This window comes from Lampetra fluviatilis, chromosome 2, assembly GCF_964198595.1.
Source record: "Lampetra fluviatilis chromosome 2, kcLamFluv1.1, whole genome shotgun sequence".
Lineage (NCBI taxonomy): Eukaryota > Metazoa > Chordata > Hyperoartia > Petromyzontiformes > Petromyzontidae > Lampetra > Lampetra fluviatilis.
Genome location: NC_136276.1, coordinates 8,141,644 through 8,165,751, shown reverse-complemented (window position 1 = coordinate 8,165,751; position 24,108 = coordinate 8,141,644). Strand labels below are relative to the sequence as shown.

The window sequence follows — 24,108 nt, the reverse complement described above, 5'->3', positions numbered from 1 at the left end:
GGCCCTCAAATGATCACTTGGCCCAGTGTGCAAGCACAACCAAGCCAGCCAGGTGTGGCGCTGGCCAAGGCATCCCTCGTGAGGTCCCATCACTTGACCCAGGCTTCATGGGGATCTTTGTCTATGCTGCTTTCTTTAAACCTGGTCATCTAAAATGAATGACTTGTGAAAGGGCCTCTGCTTTCCCGCACGTTAAGTGAACATTGCGCTCGGGGGCGGGTTGATCGGTGCGTAGTGTCCACATGTCGCGGCGCCGGCGTTGCGAGTTTGCGGTGAGCAGGCTGCTCTTCCAAGGTTATTGGCGAAGTCGCTGGGGTCGTAACGTCGGCTTCCATGTGACAGACCCAAGAAGGGGGGGGGGGGAATGAGCACGGCTATGCCCCCCCCACCCCCTTGCGATGAACATCTGGGATGGGGGGAGGGCAGTCATGTATTTATGTGTCTAGAGCGACAATCATTTGCCACCTTTGGGGAATAATGGCCCGGGCTTGTTTGCCTATTTGCTGTCGTTAAGACGAGGGCAGCCTGGCTGTTTGGAAAGCCAGGAGCAGTGTGGGAGGGATAAACAATGGATGGGCGTCATGTGAGCCGGTGAGCGGAGAGGGCCTGCTGAAGTTGCTGAAGCCCTCCGGTGTTCGCGCCGTTGCCGCAAAAGTGGCTGATTGGTGTGAAAATGCGCACGTGGGTGCTGTACAAACAACACCTTTTCCCAGGATCACGGGCGGTCTCCTTGCCTCTGTCAGCAGCACCTGCAGTTTTTGGGGCAAGTCCTGCAACGTAGCCATCCGCTCCTCTAACCCCATTAGTGCATGATGTCTTACTTAAAAAAAAAACGAGAGATCCTCAAATGTGTTGGTCAGGCGACGAACATTACTCTCAGTGGCAGAGCGAGTGGGATTGTGCTGCGTTGTGGAACTAAGGTCACACAAAGGGATCGCAGAGGTAGCTCTATGATGTCTGCTTCCGTGGGCCATTGTCCAACACGAAGGGTTGCACAGCTGTGCGAGAGATCTGAATGGATACTTTGTCGCATGACACGACACAGATGGCTAAATCAAGATAAAATTGGGAAATGAATTTTTACATTTTTGTGTTGTGCGTTTGCGTGTGGATTTTGTATTGCACCATCATTGCTGCCGGTTCGTGTGTAAGCCTCCTTCCAACTGAAAATTTGAATAATGTGTGAACATCTGGGGAAGGACAATGCGAATGAATTATTTGGTTAAATGCACTCTTCAGTGTCCATCTGGCTGACCCACAGGCCTTCTGGGAGCACTGCACAAGTGTGCATCACGTGGTGCTGGCCGCCCACCCCCTCGTGTGCCGTGCCGGCCTTCATAGGTGCTCGCTAACAACAGCACTTGCCCCAACAGTCTGTTCAGGCTATACTGGGGGATCTTTGGAGCGTTTGTATTTGACGGCTTTCTCGTGACACTCTTGCGTGGGTTTAGCATGACCATGTAACGATTCACTGGCTAACATTGATTCCTATGCCGTGCGTGTAAGCAGCGTTCATTTACTGTACATTTTGAATAATATGTAAATTGCATGCAAATGTTACACCTAGGCGGTTGGGTGGTGTTGGCCAGCATTTACGCCCGGCTGTCTTTGTCTCCCCAGTGCTGATGTTTACACACTGCACCAGGTATTCATTTAGTGCAGGCCCCGGCAAGCGCACACATGCGTGGGGCCCTACAAAAAGCGACGAAGCAATGCAAACTCGACAGTGAAAACAAGACAACAACGAAAAGCAATGAATGTTGAATGGAAACGTGACCCCTGAATCGTGACAGTTTACAAGTCGTGGCCTGGAGCGTTGGGGGGGGGGGGGGCTTAGGAGCAGGTGGGCTTACCTTGTGTCGGAGCAGGTGAACTAACCCGCGATTCCCGCCACTCACCCTGTTTTGCCTCCCATTGTTTTGTCTTCCAGACTCGTTCGTAAACAGCCAGGAGTGGACCCTGTGCCGTGGCGTGCCGGAGTTGCATGTGGTGAGTCGCCACCCCCCCCCCCACCACTACTACTGCCATCTGTCCCGTCGCCTCGTGGCGGACGCGCTCACGAGCCCCCCCCCCCCTGAACGGCCCTTGTGTAGTCAGATGCTTTCAAACTAAAACTAAACTAATTTTTTTTTATTTTACCAGGTAAGGCCCACTGAGCTATGTAGCTCTTTTTCAGAAGCGACCTGGCCACAAATGATAACACAACGAGATATCATACGGACATTTATAGCGGCCAAATACTCTGAACGCACGTTGATTCTAAATGTGGAGGGGAAAATCCGGAGGATCCGGAGGAAAGTCCACGCGACAAACAGGGATAGAGAGATTTAAACTCCAAATATACAGCCGTCAGGATGGGGAACCCACGACCTCCTGCATACCAGGTGAAGTAGTTGACATCTCACCACCATGGCACCCCTCTCTGTTCGGATTTGCCGCGATCCTGGGCCTGCGCCCTCCATGGTGACACCGCTGAGAACGGCGGCGCGATTATTAACCAGCAGGCTCCAGCCATCCGTCCGCATCGTCGCCCGCTGATTAACTTGTCAGAGTGATTGCGACGACTCGGACAGTTTGCGGTTTACCGTTTCCGTTTTCACATACCGTTATTCCGTACGTCAACCCGCACCCAACGTGATGGTAGATGTAGTACATATGCTACATATATAACGTTATATACGTCAAGTAATGGAAGTATATTTATTCATTATGCACACAGGGTAGCTCGTTAAATCTGCCTGCAGGCTGTTGATGCACGAGCCCTGTTCCACCCTCTAGTGGAGCAATCACACATCGCTGGAAAATGGAACCCGTGTCAAAATGTGGTCCCGACATTGGTGTCCCTGGCTGGCCCACATTCACATGATGATTGCTGCCCCGTATTTCACGGCTCAAGATGCACGAGACGGCCGACCGGTTGTGTATTTTTTTTCTTTGTTCGTTATTGTTAACCCAAACCCCACACCCCGTTCCCTGCGTCTGACTGCCGCCCTCCTGCAGGGGATTGTGGGAAACCTTGGCAGTGGCAAGTCAGCGCTGGTGCATCGCTTTCTGACGGGCGCGTACGTGCGGGAGGAGTCTCCGGAAGGTGAGCGCCGGGCGGTCGCTGCTGCCCGTGGTAGTGTCGGCTACGGCGCCGGTGTTGTGCCCGTGGGTCACACGAGCCTTGTGGCCTTCGTAGTTGGGTGGCTTTGGGTTGGAGGGGAGGGTGGTGTGGGTGGGGATTAGGGTGTAGGGTTTGTTTATGGTTTAGGGTGATGGAGGCTATAGGGGTTTAAAGGTAGTGCGTGCGTTGAGGCTGAAGGTGGTAGAAGGTGTTTTGTTTAGGATTCAACATGATGCTTGGATTAGGGTTTATGGGGTAATGCTTGGGTTGAGGCTTAAGATGACATAAGGTTTAGGGCAAGTGTTTGGGTTCTAGTTTTAGTGTTGAGGTTAATTGTTTACTCGGCGGTGTTTGGACAGCGACCGGGGGTTCGTTCAGTGGACAGGTGCTGAGCCTTCCGAAGGTTGTCCGACTCTGTGCTGTGGTTGTAGCTCCTCGCGAATCTCACTCCCGTGAGTCCCCCAGCGGAGCTCGGCAGCCTCACGCAGCCCCCCCCCCCCTCCTCCTCCTCCTCGAGCGGGCGGCGCGACACGACGGGGCTTGTTCTCGCCCTGCCAAGCGGCGCTCATGTTAATTCGTGCACCTCCGATTAGGGACGGTTGGCTGCGTACGGTGCGAAAGAAGTTCAACGTACATACAAACCGGCACAACCTTCTTGAAAGGATTTGTGCAGTTTTTATCGCAATGATGCTTGCTTATTTAAAACTCGTTTCCTGAACGGAATCGTGGAGTACTAATTACTTTGGAGGTGATAAAAGGAAAACAAATTTAAGTTTTACATCCAAGCATGTGGCCACACGCTCCTCTTTTCCCACCCTCTCTCCCGTCTCAGAAAGCACGCACAAAACGTTGATTCTCAAAGAAGGTTTCCGCCAAACAGCGTACACGAGGCTCCGTCCCATCCCCCCCTCCCCGAGCGCGCCGTTTTTCTCGCCCCGCGATAAACGTCGACGATCTCCAGCGATGCACGAAGGCGAGACGGCGTGCACACAGCAACGAGTTAGTACATTTCCAACCTCGCGTGCTTCCTTCTCGCTGTGAAAAAAATACACGCGGAACTAGTTTTTCACCTCGGTAATAGCATTTTTTTGTCCTTTTTAAAAGATAGTCACATTTTTTTTGGACTGCAACAAAGACGCAAAAAAATGCTAGAAAACGAAACCACCGGGCGCTGCCTGATGCAAACGGAGCAGCGTACAAATCAGCCGTGGCTCACTCGAGGCTCCCGTCTCCCCGAATTTGGCACGGCGGCATCAAGGCCCCCGGCGGAGAGAGGATGGAGCGCGTGCGCCTGGTTAATGGGTTAGTGGGTCGCCTGGGCGGCGGCGTGGCACTTAAAGCGGCCCCCCGCCGTCTTCAGGGGGCAGGGGGAGCGGGGGGTGGAGATTGGGGCGTAGGGGGGATCGGGTCCTTCAGCAAGGCACGTTCGGAGTGGGTTTGTAGGGGAGGTGTGGGTTAGCGAACGCCAGCCTGCCCGCCCGCCCCACCCCACCCCTGCCTTCCCACTGCACTCTTCCGTGCGACCCCTGCAGGGCTCGATGCTTATGCGAGGTGACAAGGCCCTCTTAATGCCGCTATCAATGATGTACGGCCATCGCTGGCTGTGCCGAGCGGCTATTAGCGATTGTGAGTTTCCACCCGCCTGTAAATGGTGCAGCTGTTGGCGCGTGGTGCGGGTGGTGTGTGTGCGTCGTGTGGGTTGCTACGGTGAACTAGAAAATCGCTTCTCTTCACGCATGGAATGGTCATTTCACTTGTCAGGTGCATTGGGTTTGCAGTTTTTTTTCTTTTGCTTGAAGAAGTGCTGTTTCATTAAAATCAATTTAGGAAATTGATAGGACGCATTAATAATTTTATTGCCTAGAAAAAAACGTATCCCACTTAGAACCGTGGACAGGTTACGTATGATATTGATATAAGATTTGAAGCTTTCGTGACTGCAAGGATTCATACTCTTAGGTTTTTTCGGTAAAGTCACGTAGGTAAAAATTAATAATGAAATAAAAAAACCTAAGAGTATGATATTGATGTATCTGCTGGCAGAGCCCCATTTTGAAAGCATGCACTTGCCAATAACTTAGCAATCCAGCAGGATTTAACTCTGATAATGATACCTATAAAATCGAAACTGGTCCGGAGTTTGCCTCCTTGAAGAGACGAATTTTTCTTTCATCTTCATTTCTCGAGACGGAAGTTTATTTTAGTTATATTATTGCAAGAAGATCGGCTGTTTGTGTGCCTTTCTCCGGGCTTTATCTTTCTTTAAGGCGAGCAGCTGGTGCTCGGAGCGCCTGCGCGGCAAGCGAGTGCTCAATGCCGGCGCTCTGTTTTAAGGCCACTGCTCGCTTCTGCGTGTGCAGGGGGACGCTTCAAGAAGGAGATGGTGGCAGATGGCCAAAGCCTCCTGCTCTTAATCCGGGATGAGGGCGCACCGCCGACAGAGCAGGTTTGAAAATGCACGCACGCGTACACGCACACAGCCGCGCGCGCACACCCGCACGAGCTCGCGCCGTTTCTGTGCTCACGCTGGCTCGAACACATCTGCGCGCACTCCGGCATTCCCATGGTAAGGTTCGTGGGTCACGCCGTGTGGTCCCACGTGTGCACATGCGTCTGTCTGTCTGTGCACACACGCACGCACACACACGGACGCGTGCAAGGCGCTGGGCTGTTCATGCACACGCCTGCAAACAATCGCTCGTCTCCCGACAAGCTCCCACGTGCCCACATGCTCTACCCACATGCCCTCCCATGTTTTCCCATGGTCCGACATGCACACAACATTTTTACTGTTACGCTTGTTTACCCAGGAAATCCTCACTGTGTATCAAAAGGTCCTGCCCAGATTTTGCAGTAATGGCCGATTTTGCTATGTGTAATCCCAGTTGAGTCTTTTCAGCATGAGGATTTTTGGTCAGTACTTTTTACATGATATATTTATGTTAGTCATGGGAGGAACCCGGAGGAAACCCATGCAGAATAGAGGGATAACATTACACACTCCACAGAGAAATGCTCCCGAGTCAGGAATCGAATCCAGGCTCTTCTATTTGAGGCTCATTTTTACTAGCCTTTTGCCCTTCCAAGGACTGGTGTAATTCAGTAAATCTGCAACTTGCAAGCGAAAAGCAGACGCGACGTGATAGTCATTGCATCAATTCGTGTGCAATTTGTAAGGCCGCGGTGACAGAGACTTATTTAATTTAAAGGTTATAATCCCTTGTTCATCATGACGTCCTTTTTACTTTTATGTCTCAACAGCGTTATGGAGATCGCGTGACGTGAGGGTTCTGCCTTTGTAGTGAGGGTTGTAAGTTGACGCTGAGGAGGGGGGAGGAGGTGCTTCGGCCCCCCCATGTGGAGTGACGTTGCCCGCTCATGATTATTAATGAGGGGGGGTGCTACATGTGGAGTGAAGTCACCCGCTCATGATTATTAATGAGGGGAGGTGCTACATGTGGAGTGAGGTCACCCGCTCATGATTATTAATGAGGGGGGGGGTCCATGTGGAGGACAGTCACCTGTTCATTATTATTAATGACGGGGGCTGGCCGATGTGGAGTGACGTCACGCTCGGGACACACTGACACTCTTGGCTCATTATACTAGGAAATTACCACTGCACCACTCTGCAACATGCACTCCCACATGTGACCACTGGTGCCACATGAATCGTGTAGTCTTGTATGTCCACACTTTCACATTGTGGTAGAGCTAAAGCGACGTAGGGATTTTACCGTGGCCAGACCTCACCACGACCCCTGTGTGAACTTGTTGGAATGCCTCTGTGTGATTTTTGACATCTCGTTGGTTAACTTTTCTGTCAAGTTCCTCCGAGTGAACAGTGTACATTATCGACTCGCTAATACCTCCGTACGCTGCCACGCGGAAGTGTGTGTTCGTTTACACTCCCACGCGTTCTCATACACTCCCCTCGCCTCCCACGCACTCCTTTAGCCTTTCAGGTTCTTGTCGATACCCACACGCTCACACTTGCTCCCATTCTCTCTCACGCATTCTAACGCACGCCCCCAAGCGCTAACACTCTCCCGCACGCCCCTGCACTTTATTACCAGGGGTTCCCGCACACACAAAACAAAGATCCCCCGTATAGTCTTAACAGACTGTTGGGGCAAGTGCTGTTAGTGGGCACCTATGAAGGCCGGTACGGTACATGAGGGGGTGGGTGGCCAGCACCACGCCCGGCCGTCTTTGCCTTCCCAGTGGCGATGTTTACACACCGCACCAGGTACTCATTTTAGGCTGAGTTGACCTAGGGGAGGCCCAGGACCGGTTCAGATAATCGTCACTGGTGTTGACCGTGAGCAGGAATCAAACTCGGATCGCCAGGTTCGTAGCGCAGCTAACCACTGCACTACCGCTCCCCCGCACACCACTCTCACACATACACACACACACACGCGCACGTGCATGCTCTTTGAGACTTCACACACACCCTTTGCTTGCTCTGACTGCCCCCCCACATGTTCATGCAAAATCCCACACTTTAACTGCCACTCTCACATGCTCTGACACGAACCCACACCCTTTCTCACGCTCACACATTGCCCTCCTCTATTCGCGGACGTTCGAGCGCATTGCTGTGTTCAAGTTCGTTCTCGCACGTTCACACGCGGAGATCCCCGACCGTGTAGCCTGCATAGACTTTTGAAGCAAGTGCAGTTCGTGAGAATTTGTTACGGCCGGAACGTCGCACAAAGGGAACAGTGTGGCCAGCAGCAAGGGGAGGGCCCCCCAGCACAGGTTCAGATATCATGTGCTACTGATGTTAGCCGTGGCGGGGAATCACTACATGTCTGAGGATGTCCACACACACATGGCCTTTCTCATCTTTGATATAAACCAGATGAGAGCCCGTTTTGTCCAAAAGGATCCTTTTAAAGGGAGTCTTGGGCCAAAAACCAATAATAATGTGAGCTTGTCTGTTAGGTCATTTTTCATTCAAGGCTGCAGAATTCTTAACTAAAATCCACAACAACACCGACAAAATGACGACTTTTCGGGGCTTTATCTTACGTCGTATCTTTACTCATTCGGTTTGGTGTTTGACATTTGTTAAAAATGTGTTTATCACCCCATTTTTTGAATGCACCCCCCCCCCCCCCCGGCGCTTTAAACAACGTCACGGTACAGGGCTGTGCAGGATTGTCAGCAAGGTGTTTTGAAACAAAGAGTTTAGGCAAAAAAAACGCAAACGAATTGAAGAGTATGAATCTCGACCTGAATCTGAAGTGTGGAACGTCAGCGTTTCAGATCCGACGCTTGCACAATATCTCAAAGACAAAGATCCCCCGTATCGCCTTAACAGACTGTTGGGGCAAGTGCTGTTAGCGGGCACCTATGAAGGCCGGCACGGTACACAATGGCCAGCACCACGCCCGACCGACCGCCTTTAACTCCCTAGAGGCAATGTTTACACACTGTACCAGGTATTCATTTGAGGTTGAGTCAACCTAGGGGAGGCGCAGGACCGGTTCGATTAATCGTCACTGGTGTTTGCCGTGTTTGGGAATGGAACCCGGGTTGCCGAGTTCGTAGCGCATTTCGCTAACTGCTGCGCCACCGCTCCCCATAATCTCACACACTTTATCTCACACGTGCACACACGCACACACGCTGGAGATACAGGATGAATGTATCTGAATTTAAATCGGTCAAAAGTCACCAACGCTGTCTGCTCTTTGCAAAGAAGCAAATGATTTCGACTGAAAACCAGAACAAAGGAAATATGCGGTTCGTCGACTGGTGGTGAGAACAGAGAGAGGCGCTGCAGATGAATCCTGAGAGCGGGCGCGGTTTCAGCTCGAACGCCTCCATGCCAGTGGTTTTTTCACCATTATCACTCCAAAATGATCAGACGCCGTGGATTTTTGAAGGGCCTCTTTGAAAGAGCGTGGAAAGAGCCGAGCCCGCATGTCCACGGCGTTATTTTGTGACGGGTAGCGATCGCGTTGAGAGCTCGTTGTGGCTGCTGCACAGAATTGCCATTTTGAAGTGCTGCGCTTGTAACTGAGACGAGTGTTGCCACCTGCGGTCCGATCGTGGTAAAGTCACACGGACACTTACCGGGTCTTCTTCAGTTTCACCTCTCTTTGTTCGAGTAAGTGGCATTTATTTGAATGAAAGTAGGTTTAAAAAAAAAAATCGATGAACAGATATAAAATGTACGCGTCCATCAGGTTTTGTATTTGAATAAGTTGGACAATTTATTCAAATAAAAACATGGCACCTTTAAATTTCGATTTAAAGCTTTCGTGACTGCAGGGATTCATCTTCTTGGTTCTTTCGGTAAAGTCACGTAGAAGGGAAATAATAAAATAATAAAAATAAAACATAATAAAATATTTCTCACGACGTGAGAATTATTTTATTCTTCCCGACAGACCTGTTCTTCACCTGAGGACGGCTGCTTGCGTTGTGGCCGAAACGTCGTGAGAATTGTATTTTATAATGTTGTATTTTTATTATTTTATTATTTCCCTTCTACGTGACTTTACCGAAAGAACCAAGAAGATGGCACCTTTAGTTGTAATGAGCTGAGTTATTTCTCATACTTATTGGAAACCCAGTAAATGTCTTCGGGGGCTGTAAGGATGTCCAGTGGAGCGTGTGGCTTGACTGGCGATCCTGGGGCTCGTTGGGACTCACAGTTGAGTTTGACCCTTTTCGAAGTTGCTTTTTTTTCTAATTCACTGCCTTTATTCCACCAACGTCATTTGTGCAATGTAACAACCCCTGCTCTCACCCACCACCCATCTCGCGGAGGGATCAGTGAAGTGGTTCTTGTCCTTCGTTTTGTCGTCCTCGCTCATACAAAATGTGAACGATGACCTATGACAGGGCAGCGGAGAGATGTCTCACTTTGGCTGTGTAACGTTGACAATTTAGAGTCAAAATCCTCGAGCCAGAGACGGGCGGTTCCACGTTTGATGGGCGAGACACTGGCCCGCTTTCTGAGCCATGTGGGCTGTAGGATAGCCACCTTTTCTTGATTTTCCCAGCATTGTCCTCTTTTTTAAGGTGGCAGTCCTGGGAAATCGGTATATTTTGCCCGGACATTGTAAGCCCCAGTTTTCATCCATTGAGTAATATTACCCAACTCAAGACAATGGATTTTCATGAAGCTCTGCCCTCTTTCGGGATTGTGAGATATTCTTCTTCCGATGATACGTCCCGATTTTTTTGCACCTCAGACGTGGCAGCCGACATTGGTCCTACAAGCGTGTGAAGCCTTTGTCGAGCGAATAGAGGAGACAGGTTGACGTGAAACACGGACCTCGCCCGTCTACGACTTTGTGTTTTCCCCTGCCCATGAATAATGAATGGAGATATGTTAACTCACTCGCCTGGTATGCAGGAGGTCGTGGGTTCGATACCGACCCTGACGCCTGCTGTATATTTGGAGTTTTCGTGTTATTTCCGTGGTCGTGTGGATTTTTCTTCGGGTCCGCCGGTTTTTCTCTCCACATTTCAAAACATGCGTTTTAGAGCATTTGGTTGCTATACATTTCCACACGATAAGCCACTTCGTCGAGTTATCATGTCTTGCTTGTGAAACAAAAGCTCAAAGCTCAGTGGACTTACCTGGAAAAATAGAAATAGTTTAGTTTAGAAGTCTCCGCTGTTGAGGCAGCTGCGAGCATCTATCCAAGTTTGGTCAGCAGAGGGCACAACACAACCATTGCATGGAAAGGGAGTGGGCAGATTTTGTAAGAAGAAATACTGTACTGCATAATAGAGAAATATCGCCACCTCCAGGACATGGCCTGTCAACTGCACGTGCCAGGGGCTGTTTTTGAAACTAAATTTAAGTTGGGCATCATACGGAACAACACGTGGGTACAACCCGTAAGCACATGAGGGAGCTGTGCATACCGCCTGCCTACAACAGCCACGGTTAACATCAGTGAGAAGTAATACCTAAATCAGTGCCGGGCAATTCTATTCAGCTTTCTTTCAGCAGTGGATAGGCAAATGGCTACATTTTCGAACACTAATCATGTTAATTGTCCACATGCACATATATTTATTTACAACTGGGTGAGATGAATGCGTCCCTCTGGCAAGCGTTGATGCCGGTAGAATATTTTGAGTTCTTAAGCTCCGGTCCACGCATCGTGATTTTTAGAGAGCAAGACGGAGGAGCGAATATCCTCCAAAGTGTCGCCCATTTAAGCTGGAGATTTATTCTGCTCATTGCCAGAAGTGACTTTGCAAGACTAGAAAAGCAACGTTGCGATGGTGAAGTGACGTTCATTCATTAAAATGCGCTGCATTGGCCATGCATTAATATTGGTCCAGACTTACTCGGTTGATGGCGACGTTCTGATTCAGGGCAGTCGTGTTTACTTTTGATGAATATCGCCTAGCTTACCCTCTTTTTTTATCCGCCATTACACCACCACGGACGCTTTGGTGTCGTGTAGAAGAGAAGGCCAAGATACCCTCTAGAGCTGCTCTCTAGAGCTGCCTCGAGTGGGGGCTTCCATCAGCAGTGGTGTGGTCATTAAAACATTTTAAAACTATTTTCTATTTTACCCAAGTAAAGCCAACGAGGTATGTAGCTCTTTTTCAGAAGCGACCTGGCCACAAATGAGCTCAACCAAGTGGCTTATCACGTGTACAATGTATAGCACCCAAATATTCTAAACGAATATTCGAATTGCAGGGCTGCACCGTTTTATTTCCTTTCACCACCAATCCAGATGTTCTCCAACTCCATTCTTCAAGACCCTCCGTTTAAATTCACATGGACAGTCCTTAGACGCTGTACGTGGCTGATGATTGGTTAACACGTGCCTCGTGACACATAGTGTTGAGTGAAATTAAGATCCTTGAACTACAAAGTCATTGAGTTAGAGCTTGCTGATTCATATCATTTTAATTTTAATTGGTGTTTTTTGCCTTCAGCAAATTGGATTTTTTAAAGTTGGATATTTGAAATTACGAAACACAATCGTAATGATCTGCTTTATATACACAGCATTTTAATAACCAAACAAGCAGTTAAATAAACATCATAATATACCCCGGCAGGTTTTTTTTTCTACTTTGACTTTTAATTTTGATACCCTTAAATGGCACAGAAAAATGATTGGAAAAAGATTTGGCACTGTGCCAGTATGCACGTAAATTTTTTCGTAATAAAAATAAGTCCAACATTTTCTTATAATTAGAGCATGCAGCCTGGAAAGACTGCACCTGTGATGAGGAATGCTTGCAGTCTGGGTACGGAGCTCGAGCAGGCAGGCGGACCCAGCGAGCCCGGCGATCTTCCCAGCACTACTCACGTCGCCCATTGTGGAATATTGACCGCAGGTGGCAACAAGTTTATTTTGTTTCACCAGGCGAGGAGTCAAGAGGCCAGGAGAGTCTTCATTTGTACGAGTGACCTGGAGCATTAGTCCGCCAGTACGGGGCGATGATTGCCATGTATCATCCCAATTGAGTAATTTGCGGAGTAATTTGCGGTGTAATATGTGGTGTCATTTTCAAATCTGGCAAATTGGGACCCTGATGCCGGCACGCAATGGCCTACCCTTTGCGAATCACATCACGGGGGTCTTTAACATCCACTTTTAAGTAGACGGTGCGTAGTTTTATTATGGTTTGTTACAACACTCGCAGTACTAATCGGGGCGGCCCACTCGATTTGAACCGTGAACCTCTGTGACAAGCAGCAAAGGAACCGCTGTCTTTAGCTGAAGGCAGGCTGCTCAGGAAGGAGACTCGGGTTGACAAGACATATTCTCGGCCGTGATGGTGCACCCAGTGGTGGTGCGTATCTCCAACTTGGAATGTGAACTTTTGCAGTTCCATGCTCGACTGTTCGAGTTAGGCCCTCCCCGGTGTGATCACTGATTTGAGTATAGGTGGCGTATGAAGCATGCCGCGAACAACGCTTTGATCCATCGTTTGAAATCGATTCTTCCACCAATGATGCATCGAGTCGTATGCGTGAGAAAAGATTATTTACGGGCGATGCATTGTTTTGTAAAATGCTACATTTAGGCGTTTGCGCAAACAAAATGGTACAATTCAGTTGGGGTAATAATGAAAAAAAGATGCTTTAATCGTGTTGTGATCCTAACTTGTGAAATATGCATTTAACCACTGGGGAATTGTGGGGGCAAGTTTGATTAATTACTGTTTGTACAGTGTAATGATGATAGTCATAATACTGTATATTTAACGCACAAGTCCTGGGCTGTTGAGCTTGGTGGATTTCACAAGCTGCGGACGAAGCCTTCGATGGAGCCATGAGTTTCCAATTATTCACCTTACACCACCTGCCGCACGCGTTACCTGAAACTTAACAAAACTCGAGGCGGTAGTTTATCACCCCCCTCGAACCGGAGCTAGGAACCGCGCAGTGTGGAATTGGACAACTTTAAATACACTTCACATCGTTTTCAGGGATGCCGGGCATCACAACACAGGCAACCGCGCGCGCGCGCTTGTGATGTAATGAAAAAAAAGGCGTAAATTGATCAGAGAAAAACAATTGCTGCTTGCGGCACAATATGTACTCCGCGCCTCTCGTTTGCGAGTGGTTATATATTTCCTCCCCACCCCCTTTGCCGCCCCTTTCCTCTTTTCGCGGCGTAAACTATAAACACGGGTACGAAATGAGATGTGCCCTCGGGGAGACGCGGAGTGTGGAGTGGGCGGCGGGGGCTTTATCAAACACCACCGCATCGTTTTTTGAAAGTTTTTATCCAGCACCCCCCCCCCCCCTCCACAAAGTATCCCCCCTCCGACCGAAACTTCTTGATGTCCTCCGCAACAATTTACAACGCGTGGTCTCGCCGAATGAGGCGGTAAATGGAGAATATCTCGGGCGGCAGCAGAGAGTGTGATAGGAACGTTGTGGCCGTGATCAAACAGCTCATTAGGAGTGAATGGGGAGCCTAATGACGGCACTTACTGCCTCTCCTCCAGACATCAGCTCCGGGAATGGCTTTCTAGTCGCTGCAGCGCACCAGCGCGTGCGCCTGCCCGCCCGCTCGCACAAGCCTCGATAATTGCGTTAACCCAAACCGAGAAGATGCCACGAGCTAATAAATAAATAACTTGGGGGCCGCCACCGTTGCCTGGCTCTTCTGCACCCCCACCTACAAAGCCGCAAGCACCCTCCAACAAATTGAGTCTGGAAAAAACGAGCGAGTTTCCCAGGGGTTACAAATTCTCGGCAAAGAAAGAGCGAGATGTAATTAACGGTTGCGCGCAGATGATCCTGTCCTGCATTTGAGCAAAACGGAGATGTGGCGCGAATCTAAAATGACTGCTTTTCATTTCGGCACGGAAATTGTCTTGCGTGCATCTCTGCAGTTTTAAAGTGGATTTTTATTTTTGTCCGCTTTTGAGCTTGTAGTTTTATTTGTACTCACTTTTTAGCGATCTTTTGAATATGGAAGACATTCAGATTGTTTTTTAACACTTATAAGCATAATTTCGTAACATCGCCTATTTCACCGTGAACATTTTAAACAAGTGCCCTTAACGGCGCGGCGACCCATGCGGCGATATTTCCCCTGCGCTGCCGTCGAGAGCCACGAGCAGACCCGCTGAGCGCCGTGTGCGGCACAGCCGTCCAGGACCTGACGTAACCTCGCCGTGTCCTCGCAATCACCGCTTGGCGTGTGCCGAGATCTTCCTAATGGGGCCCCTGTTTCCCTGCTGACAGCTCCCCATGCAGTTACAAAAAAAGTATATTGACACGGCGCGAGTGGAGTTGGTGGCGCAGTGGTTATCGCGCTGCGCTATGAACCCGCCGAACTGAGTTCGATTCCCCGGCCACGGCTATAACATCCGTGGCCAGTGAAATCTGAACCGGTCCTGGGACCCTTCCCCCCACCTTCACCGACTCCCACTGACAAGCGTGGAGAAGCATGGTGAAAACACCCCCATGACGGACACGACGTGGGGAGGCCCCTTCCAGCCTTTTGATTATTATATCATATAGACATGTACATTTAATGTGAAACGTTACGTATGGCATGAATTGATATCTGTGTTATTAAGTTGTGCAATTTATATATATCATATTTTACAAATTGGCATTTAAAATGCCGCTTTGCACGTTTGTGAATACACAACAAATTTAATTTCATATATGCAGCGTGTTTTATTTAACAAAAAACGGGCAGCGTAACCATTCGTTTGTTTAGTTATCTGACACACTTTAAAACATTCATGGCCAAGTGTTATTTACACAATTAACAGCACAAAGTCACGTTTTTTAATCCACACGCGCACGGAGGGAAGCGATGTACGTGCTTATATTCCAGAGGTGGGACAAAGTCATTGTTATGCAAGTCCAAGTCGAGTCGCAAGTCATCAAATTCATGACTCGAGTCTGACTCGAGTCCAAGTCACATGACTCGAGTCCACATCTCATAGGTGGGACAAAGTCATTGTTATGCAAGTCCAAGTCGAGTCGCAAGTCATCAAATTCATGACTCGAGTCTGACTCGAGTCCAAGTCACATGACTCGAGTCCACATCTCATAGGTGGGACAAAGTCATTGTTATGCAAGTCCAAGTCGAGTCGCAAGTCATCAAATTCATGACTCGAGTCTGACTCGAGTCCAAGTCACATGACTCGAGTCCACATCTCATAGGTGGGACAAAGTCATTGTTATGCAAGTCCAAGTCGAGTCGCAAGTCATCAAATTCATGACTCGAGTCTGACTCGAGTCCAAGTCACATGACTCGAGTCCACATCTCAGAGGTGGGACAAAGTCATTGTTATGCAAGTCCAAGTCGAGTCGCAAGTCATCAAATTCATGACTCGAGTCTGACTCGAGTCCAAGTCACATGACTCGAGTCCACATCTCATAGGTGGGACAAAGTCATTGTTATGCAAGTCCAAGTCGAGTCGCAAGTCATCAAATTCATGACTCGAGTCTGACTCGAGTCCAAGTCACATGACTCGAGTCCACATCTCATAGGTGGGACAAAGTCATTGTTATGCAAGTCCAAGTCGAGTCGCAAGTCATCAAATTCATGACTCGAGTCTGACTCGAGTCCAAGTCACATGACTCGAGTCCACATCTCAGAGGTGGGACAAAGTCATTGTTATGCAAGTCCAAGTCGAGTCGCAAGTCATCAAATTCATGACTCGAGTCTGACTCGAGTCCAAGTCACATGACTCGAGTCCACATCTCATAGGTGGGACAAAGTCATTGTTATGCAAGTCCAAGTCGAGTCGCAAGTCATCAAATTCATGACTCGAGTCTGACTCGAGTCCAAGTCACATGACTCGAGTCCACATCTCATAGGTGGGACAAAGTCATTGTTATGCAAGTCCAAGTCGAGTCGCAAGTCATCAAATTCATGACTCGAGTCTGACTCGAGTCCAAGTCACATGACTCGAGTCCACATCTCATAGGTGGGACAAAGTCATTGTTATGCAAGTCCAAGTCGAGTCGCAAGTCATCAAATTCATGACTCGAGTCTGACTCGAGTCCAAGTCACATGACTCGAGTCCACATCTCATAGGTGGGACAAAGTCATTGTTATGCAAGTCCAAGTCGAGTTGCAAGTCATCAAATTCATGACTCGAGTCTGACTCGAGTCCAAGTCACATGACTCGAGTCCACACCTCATAGGTGGGACAAAGTCATTGTTATGCAAGTCCAAGTCGAGTCGCAAGTCATCAAATTCATGACTCGAGTCTGACTCGAGTCCAAGTCACATGACTCGAGTCCACACCTCATAGGTGGGACAAAGTCATTGTTATGCAAGTCCAAGTCGAGTCGCAAGTCATCAAATTCATGACTCGAGTCTGACTCGAGTCCAAGTCACATGACTCGAGTCCACATCTCATAGGTGGGACAAAGTCATTGTTATGCAAGTCCAAGTCGAGTCGCAAGTCATCAAATTCATGACTCGAGTCTGACTCGAGTCCAAGTCACATGACTCGAGTCCACATCTCAGAGTTGGGACAAAGTCATTGTTATGCAAGTCCAAGTCGAGTCGCAAGTCATCAAATTCATGACTCGAGTCTGACTCGAGTCCAAGTCACATGACTCGAGTCCACATCTCATAGGTGGGACAAAGTCATTGTTATGCAAGTCCAAGTCGAGTCGCAAGTCATCAAATTCATGACTCGAGTCTGACTCGAGTCCAAGTCACATGACTCGAGTCCACATCTCATAGGTGGGACAAAGTCATTGTTATGCAAGTCCAAGTCGAGTCGCAAGTCATCAAATTCATGACTCGAGTCTGACTCGAGTCCAAGTCACATGACTCGAGTCCACATCTCATAGGTGGGACAAAGTCATTGTTATGCAAGTCCAAGTCGAGTTGCAAGTCATCAAATTCATGACTCGAGTCTGACTCGAGTCCAAGTCACATGACTCGAGTCCACACCTCATAGGTGGGACAAAGTCATTGTTATGCAAGTCCAAGTCGAGTCGCAAGTCATCAAATTCATGACTCGAGTCTGACTCGAGTCCAAGTCACATGACTCGAGTCCACACCTCATAGGTGGGACAAAGTCATTGTTATGCAAGTCCAAGTCGAGTCGCAAGTCATCAAATTCATGACTCGAGTCTGACTCGAGTCCAAGTCACATGACTCGAGTCCACATCTCATAGGTGGGACAAAGTCATTGTTATGCAAGTCCAAGTCGAGTCGCAAGTCATCAAATTCATGACTCGAGTCTGACTCGAGTCCAAGTCACATGACTCGAGTCCACATCTCAGAGGTGGGACAAAGTCATTGTTATGCAAGTCCAAGTCGAGTCGCAAGTCATCAAATTCATGACTCGAGTCTGACTCGAGTCCAAGTCACATGACTCGAGTCCACATCTCATAGGTGGGACAAAGTCATTGTTATGCAAGTCCAAGTCGAGTCGCAAGTCATCAAATTCATGACTCGAGTCTGACTCGAGTCCAAGTCACATGACTCGAGTCCACACCTCATAGGTGGGACAAAGTCATTGTTATGCAAGTCCAAGTCGAGTCGCAAGTCATCAAATTCATGACTCGAGTCTGACTCGAGTCCAAGTCACATGACTCGAGTCCACACCTCTGTTATATTCCCATTTGTTTATAAATGCAGTTGCTGAGCACAGGCACAATGTTGTATAACACAGTGACCAACAACTTTACATGTTTTTTTTTATCAGTCAGCTGCCTCTGCGTAATCACTGCCCCTATGGAGAACATGCACGCTGCCCACAAGTAGGTTTTGTGTGTTTAGTTTGTTGCTTCCCCCGCACCTACAATGAGCACGGTTGGCTACGTACGGTACGCAAGAAGTTCAAGATACATGGGCTTCAAATAATGCCCGTTAAATCTTGACTTGAAGCTTTCGTGACTGCAGGAATTCAATATTCTTTGGGTCTTTCGGTAAAGTCACGTAGATAGGTTCAAAGAAAAGAACAAAAACTACGACGTTTCGATCGCGACACAAGCGGTCGTCTACGAGTACCATTAACATCAGCTGCCCCACCCATGCTGCTGACACTTGGGCCACGCCTATTTCAAACCTTTATAAACAGTTTGCCTTTAGAGGCTCACCTCCTTTTCCTGATGACGACCGCTTGTGTTGCGATCGAAACGTCGTAGTTTTTGTTGTTTTCTTTGAACGTATCTACGCGACTTTACCGAAAGACCCAAATAATATAATGCCCGTCATTTAGTAATCCCCGTTTTTTACCCAGACAGGTGGGCGCAGTGCACATTGAGATATTTGGTCAGCTCCATAAGGAAGTGTTTGGCTTTGTGCGGGAGGATATCGGAGAACCCAGGGAAGACCCACCATGCATACGAGGGGGTGACACTCAGCACTGGCATCTCCTGGCGACAGACTTCGCATCCCCAGAGGCCTGCAACACCTGGCAAGCCCCAGCGGTCATCAAGCCAAATGCTAACCGGGCCAAATCCTGCTCAGCTCTTGGGACCTGGTCGTGTCCAAACAAGACGGAGAGCCCCTTCACGGTTGTCTATAGCAAGGAGCCCGAGATACTTTCCTGCGTGGCATCGTAGACAAGGCCCCTTGTCTTTGGCACCTTGCGCGTCTTAATATTGAATGCGGGTGGGCAGATTGGCTCAGACGCAGAGCGCACATCCCTTGACGATTGTGCATCGCGAGCTCCGGAGGAAGCCTACGCGTTGGCAGCCGGTTTGGCGAGTGATTTTTTTTTTACCCTCTGCGCTTTGTCCAGAATGTTTGATGGTGGGGGTCAGGGCCGAAAGCACCGGAGCACAGACTGGCCCTTTAAACACGATCGTTAAACGCAACCACGGGTCTCGGTCAGAGGCGCGACCACTTTAGACGTCTTTTAACCGCGGCGTGCACTTTGTATTTAATTAGTGGCTCGTGTTGTAGCACAACTGGCATTGTAAAATGTTGACCTTGGAGGTGCGTCGATGGAGCAGTTGATCAGTCCGGCCGTACGGCGGTTACACTTTCTTTATTTTGTGCCGCCCTTCATACATTTAGTTGTAAGGATTCATCTAGTTGATGTGTACGAGTTTGTGTAAGCATTTGTTTATTGTCAGATGCTCGACGTGCGGATATACCTGTCTCTGCATACATTTTAGTGCGATGCGTAACAGCATGCATTAGGCACGTGCTCCCGCGTTTTTGTATAATTTATCCGAATAATCTGAAAATCAGATGCGACAATTTTTTGTTGCATAAACGTCACTAATATGGCGTCACTCCCGTGCCCTCAAGCCAAACAGTGGCGTCGCGCGGCAACGGGCGACGCCGCTCTTGTAAAGCACGAAGACAAGTTTGTTGCGACGTTCCGAATGAAAGACGGTGAAATGCATTTCATCCACCGTCGTCCGGTGGGTGGCCCACAGTCTCACGTTACACACATGCGGTGCCACCCTTTGTGTATGCGAGGCCACCCGCAGCACAAGCTCTTGCTTGCTTGGACGGCGCGTGTTGTGACCGTGCGCGCGACGACGATGGAAAGTGGTGCGCGGTTATTAACGGCTGAGGGCGGCAGCCAAAACGCGTGCCCATTATGCGCGGCCGGTCCTCTGCCGCCGTAAATCCTCGGCTATAACGAGTGCAGTTACAGAATTTTTTTTGGTGCACGATGCATATAAGTTGCTTTTAATTTAACCCATCAATTTAACCTCAAACCCGTGTTACCAAATTGCTACCTTTTTAAAGTGCCGTGGCTGCACTTTATTTAGATAAATGAACTCTCCCCTTGACATTCCAATTGCGGTTAAATTTTTGGACCATCATTCTTGGTTCAGATGGAGGCGAAATTAAAGTGATCTCATTAAATAATCAGTTTCTCCTGTCTCCCGAAATCTTGCTACAAATCTCGCAGCTGACAGGCGCGATCGCCGCTAATGCTTTAATCATAATGACCCGTCTCCAGGCAGCCATCGCTCTGGACCATCCCTGTCTCCGACCTCGGTTCCCCTCCGACGACCCCCCCCCCCCCCGCCGTTGCCTCGGCAACGCTTCTTGCTTCAGAGCCATGATCTCTGACCTCTTTTTCCATTCCCACAATTCCTTGCCCTTGGCTCCCCGCTCCCGCCGCCCCAGCTTCCGTGCTCCGCCGCTCATCGGCACGTTCGGTTCCCCGCCTCGTCCCCCCACCTCACCCCCCCCCCCCCGGGTGTTTCCCCACCCCCCCCCCCCCGGTGTTGCCTGCGACGGTCGCCCCCAAAAATGTGTCAATGTCAAACGCCCCCTCCTCGAAAGGGGGGGAGGAGGTGATGCCCGGATGCACTGCCTGTGTCACCGCTGCGCCAGCCGTCATCGCCCCCCACCCCGCCACTGCTCCCCCAGCCCACAGGGGCGGGTCCCCGTGGAACATTTAAGCCAAAAATGGTCTCTCGATTAGAATTAAGCTCAATGTAATTATTCCCCGGCTTGTGCCGAGGCCATAAATAATGGAAGTGTCAATTACAATGGCCCTGCCGAGGCACTGTGAGAGTGGATCGCTCACTGGGCAAGGTCTTTCTGGCCCGTCCTTTTTTTTTTTTGTGACGACAAGATAATTTGTCTATGTTCACACGCTCTCTCCGAAGTTTTCCCTCAGATTTTTTTTCCGGTCTCTTTTCCCCCTTCTCCGCATCGCTGAGTTTGATGGCCGCCGTCATTGCGTGGTGTCCTGTGTCTGGCGAACCCCGTTTTTCCGCGGTCATGTTTTTGGTATATGTGTGTAAATATTAACACGACGCCTTCTCTCCCTTAAAATTGGATGAAAAGGATTTATCATTATTACGTTTTTGGAGTGTGCACGTGACGAAGTGTGTTTGTGCTGGGTCGTGTGTGTCGAGGAAAGTGTGCAGTTCCTGGGGAATGTTGTTCAACACCACAGCGTCATTGGCAAGTTGCATTTGAATCTGACTTGCTTTAACTCGGCATTGAATAAGTACTGCTGTGCGCGTCACGGCACTACATGGCCCAGCGGTTGAGTGTGACATTACCCAGCCGTATTGTGTTCGCCGCTTGTTGCAGAGGTTCGCCGTTCCATTCCTGCAGGCCGCCCTGGTTACTATTGTGGGTATAAGAACCATGAATCACTTGCGCCGACTGCTGCAGTGGACGGGAAATATCCCATGACGGTCATTTCGAAAAGAGTAGGCCATTTGTGGCTGCGTTATGGCCCAGATTTGCCAAATATGAAATTTGACCTGCAAGATATTCAACAGGGACTACACATTGCAACTTCGCCCTCCACTGTGAAATGTTCTGCACACGACGTCTGTGAAATAGCATTTTTGTGTTAGGGTTATAATATGCAAATGGCGCAAATACCAAACGTGCGACTGATTTGATTTGATTAATGCTGTAGAGAAAAGCGCAGCTCGGCCGTGCGTGGTGCTGGGCCCATCGCCTCGCTCCCGCGGGGTGTTAACGCTGAACGTCCGACCGCGGTTGCCGTGTGCGCGTGCAGTTTGCATCCTGGCTGGACGGCGTGATGCTGGTGTTCGCGCTGTCCGACGAGGCGAGCTTCCAGAGCGTGGCGCGCTACCACCAGCAGCTGTCGTCGCTGTGCAGCCTCTCGGAGCTGCCCACGCTGCTCGTGGGGACACAGGGTCTGCTGCTCACGCGCACCAGCAAACACGCGCACGCGCACACGCACGGACAAACGCAACCACGAACAAAGACAAAGATTCCACGTTTAGCCTAAACAGACTGTTGGGGCGAGTGCTGTTTAGCGAGCACCTATGAAGGCTGGCGCAGCACACGAGGGAGCGGGTGGCCAGCACTACGCCCGGCCGCTTTTTTCTCCACAGTGGCGATGTTTCCACATCGCACCAGGTACTCATTTGAGGCTTAGCCGACCTAGGGGAGGCCCAGGACCGGTTCAGATAATCGTCACTGGTGTTGACCGTGAGCGGGAATCGAACTGGGGGTCGTTGGGTTCGTAGCGCAGTGCGCTAACCGCTACCCTATCGCGCAAGCACACCTGCTGACTTGCTCGCACACACGCACATCGCGTACGCACTCACACACAACAACATCAGCCGTAGTCACCACTGAATGACACTGGTGTCATTGGGTACATTTTGAGGCCATGGAGAGTGGGTAAATGCTCCCTGGCAAGAGCTCATTGAACATGAGAGGTTATCAGACCGGCTTTGGCACGCCCTGCTGTGGCTACTCGGTTGAATTTTAACCGCCTGACGCTCTCCTCGTCGTTGTTGTGAGCACTGCAACAACGACGCCAGCAGCAACTGCCCAGTCGTGTCTTTACCTTGCCTCCTCCACAGTGGCCGGTCTAGATACCGCTGGCACCAGCCGCTGTAACGCTCTCACGCGCGCACACGTTCACTGGGGGCAGCGAAATTGTTTTGTCCATTATAGTCTCGAAAATTGATTCTTGCGATGCATCTTGCGTGCGAGAATTGATTGTTTTTGATACGTATACGTTGTATGTAATTAGTTCATGTTGCCCCTGCAGCCATTAGATGCGCTACATTGACCCACGTTGTAAAAAAATATAAATATAATTGACTCTTGAATTGAATCGCTTTCCAGATTCGTGAAATTTTTTGAATCACGATGGGAGCGAATCGTATCCAGCCCTTATGTCTATGTGCACACGCACACACACACACACATGCGTGTATGGGCGTTCTTACGCACACTCACATACTCACACGTACCAATACATGTAGAGTACATATAGAGTGCACACATACAACCAAACCCCATTTACATGCTAGCACACGCATACAGAGCATTCTTGCACACGCACACATATGCACAGATACAACTAATTACACACGCACACAAACATACCCTCAAACAAGCACATAGGTACACACAAATTCACACGCACGCACACACACACACACAGCACGCGCGCACGGAGGCACGCACGTCAACACTCTCCACGTGCAGCCAGCACGAGGTCGGGCCGCGGCAATACAATTCCGCGCGCATCCGCCACCTCCGCGGAGCCGCTTGTATCGATTAGGGGGAGACTTTGTCAAACAGCGGCCCTCGTCAATGGCGGGGGGGAGGGGGGGCTCTGACTTAATGACCGAGTGAGCTCATTAAAAATCGGTGAAAAAAATGAAAGGGAGCTCTGGGAGTGTGCCGCCGCGCCACTGCCGCCGTCGACGACGAGTGATAAATTCCCTCCTCCTCTTTAAATATCGCCGCGTTCAGAGTCTCGCGGCGCCCGACCGCCCCGCTCGCCCCGGCTCCACCGCGAGGCATGTTGCGTGTGAGAGGTGCAAATATAAAAGAGACGGATGATGGTGGCGGTGCCGATAACGGTGATGATGATGATGATAATGATATCCCTCTTCCTCCACCGGTCACGTGGCACCAAGCGGCGTTTCGGCCGCGATGAATAACGGCCTCGACGACAGAGAATATTGTTTTAGGCGCAGGAAGACCTCGCTGAGTTTTTTTCAAGACTCGTTTTTTTAAAGAGGGTTGCGCTTTTCGATGTTTCGCTTGTTTTTTGTTGTTGTTGTTGTTGTTGTTGTGTGTTTTGGCTGTGGAGGGACTCTGTTGTGCCCGGAAATATCC

At 49.6% G+C, this 24,108-nt stretch overlaps 1 protein-coding gene across 3 annotated transcripts in view; it reads left to right on the top strand.

Moving 5' to 3' along the window:
* LOC144941196 (arf-GAP with GTPase, ANK repeat and PH domain-containing protein 1-like) overlaps positions 1-24,108 on the top strand; it is a 165,774-nt gene that overhangs the window by 60,309 nt on the left and 81,357 nt on the right. For all 3 annotated transcript variants that reach the window (XM_078867809.1, XM_078867799.1, XM_078867790.1), the window contains exons 2-5: positions 1,931-1,989; positions 3,001-3,088; positions 5,467-5,552; positions 22,016-22,157. In XM_078867809.1, the coding sequence (XP_078723935.1) occupies positions 1,931-1,989; positions 3,001-3,088; positions 5,467-5,552; positions 22,016-22,157 (375 nt within the window). The remainder of the gene's footprint in view (positions 1-1,930; positions 1,990-3,000; positions 3,089-5,466; positions 5,553-22,015; positions 22,158-24,108) is intronic.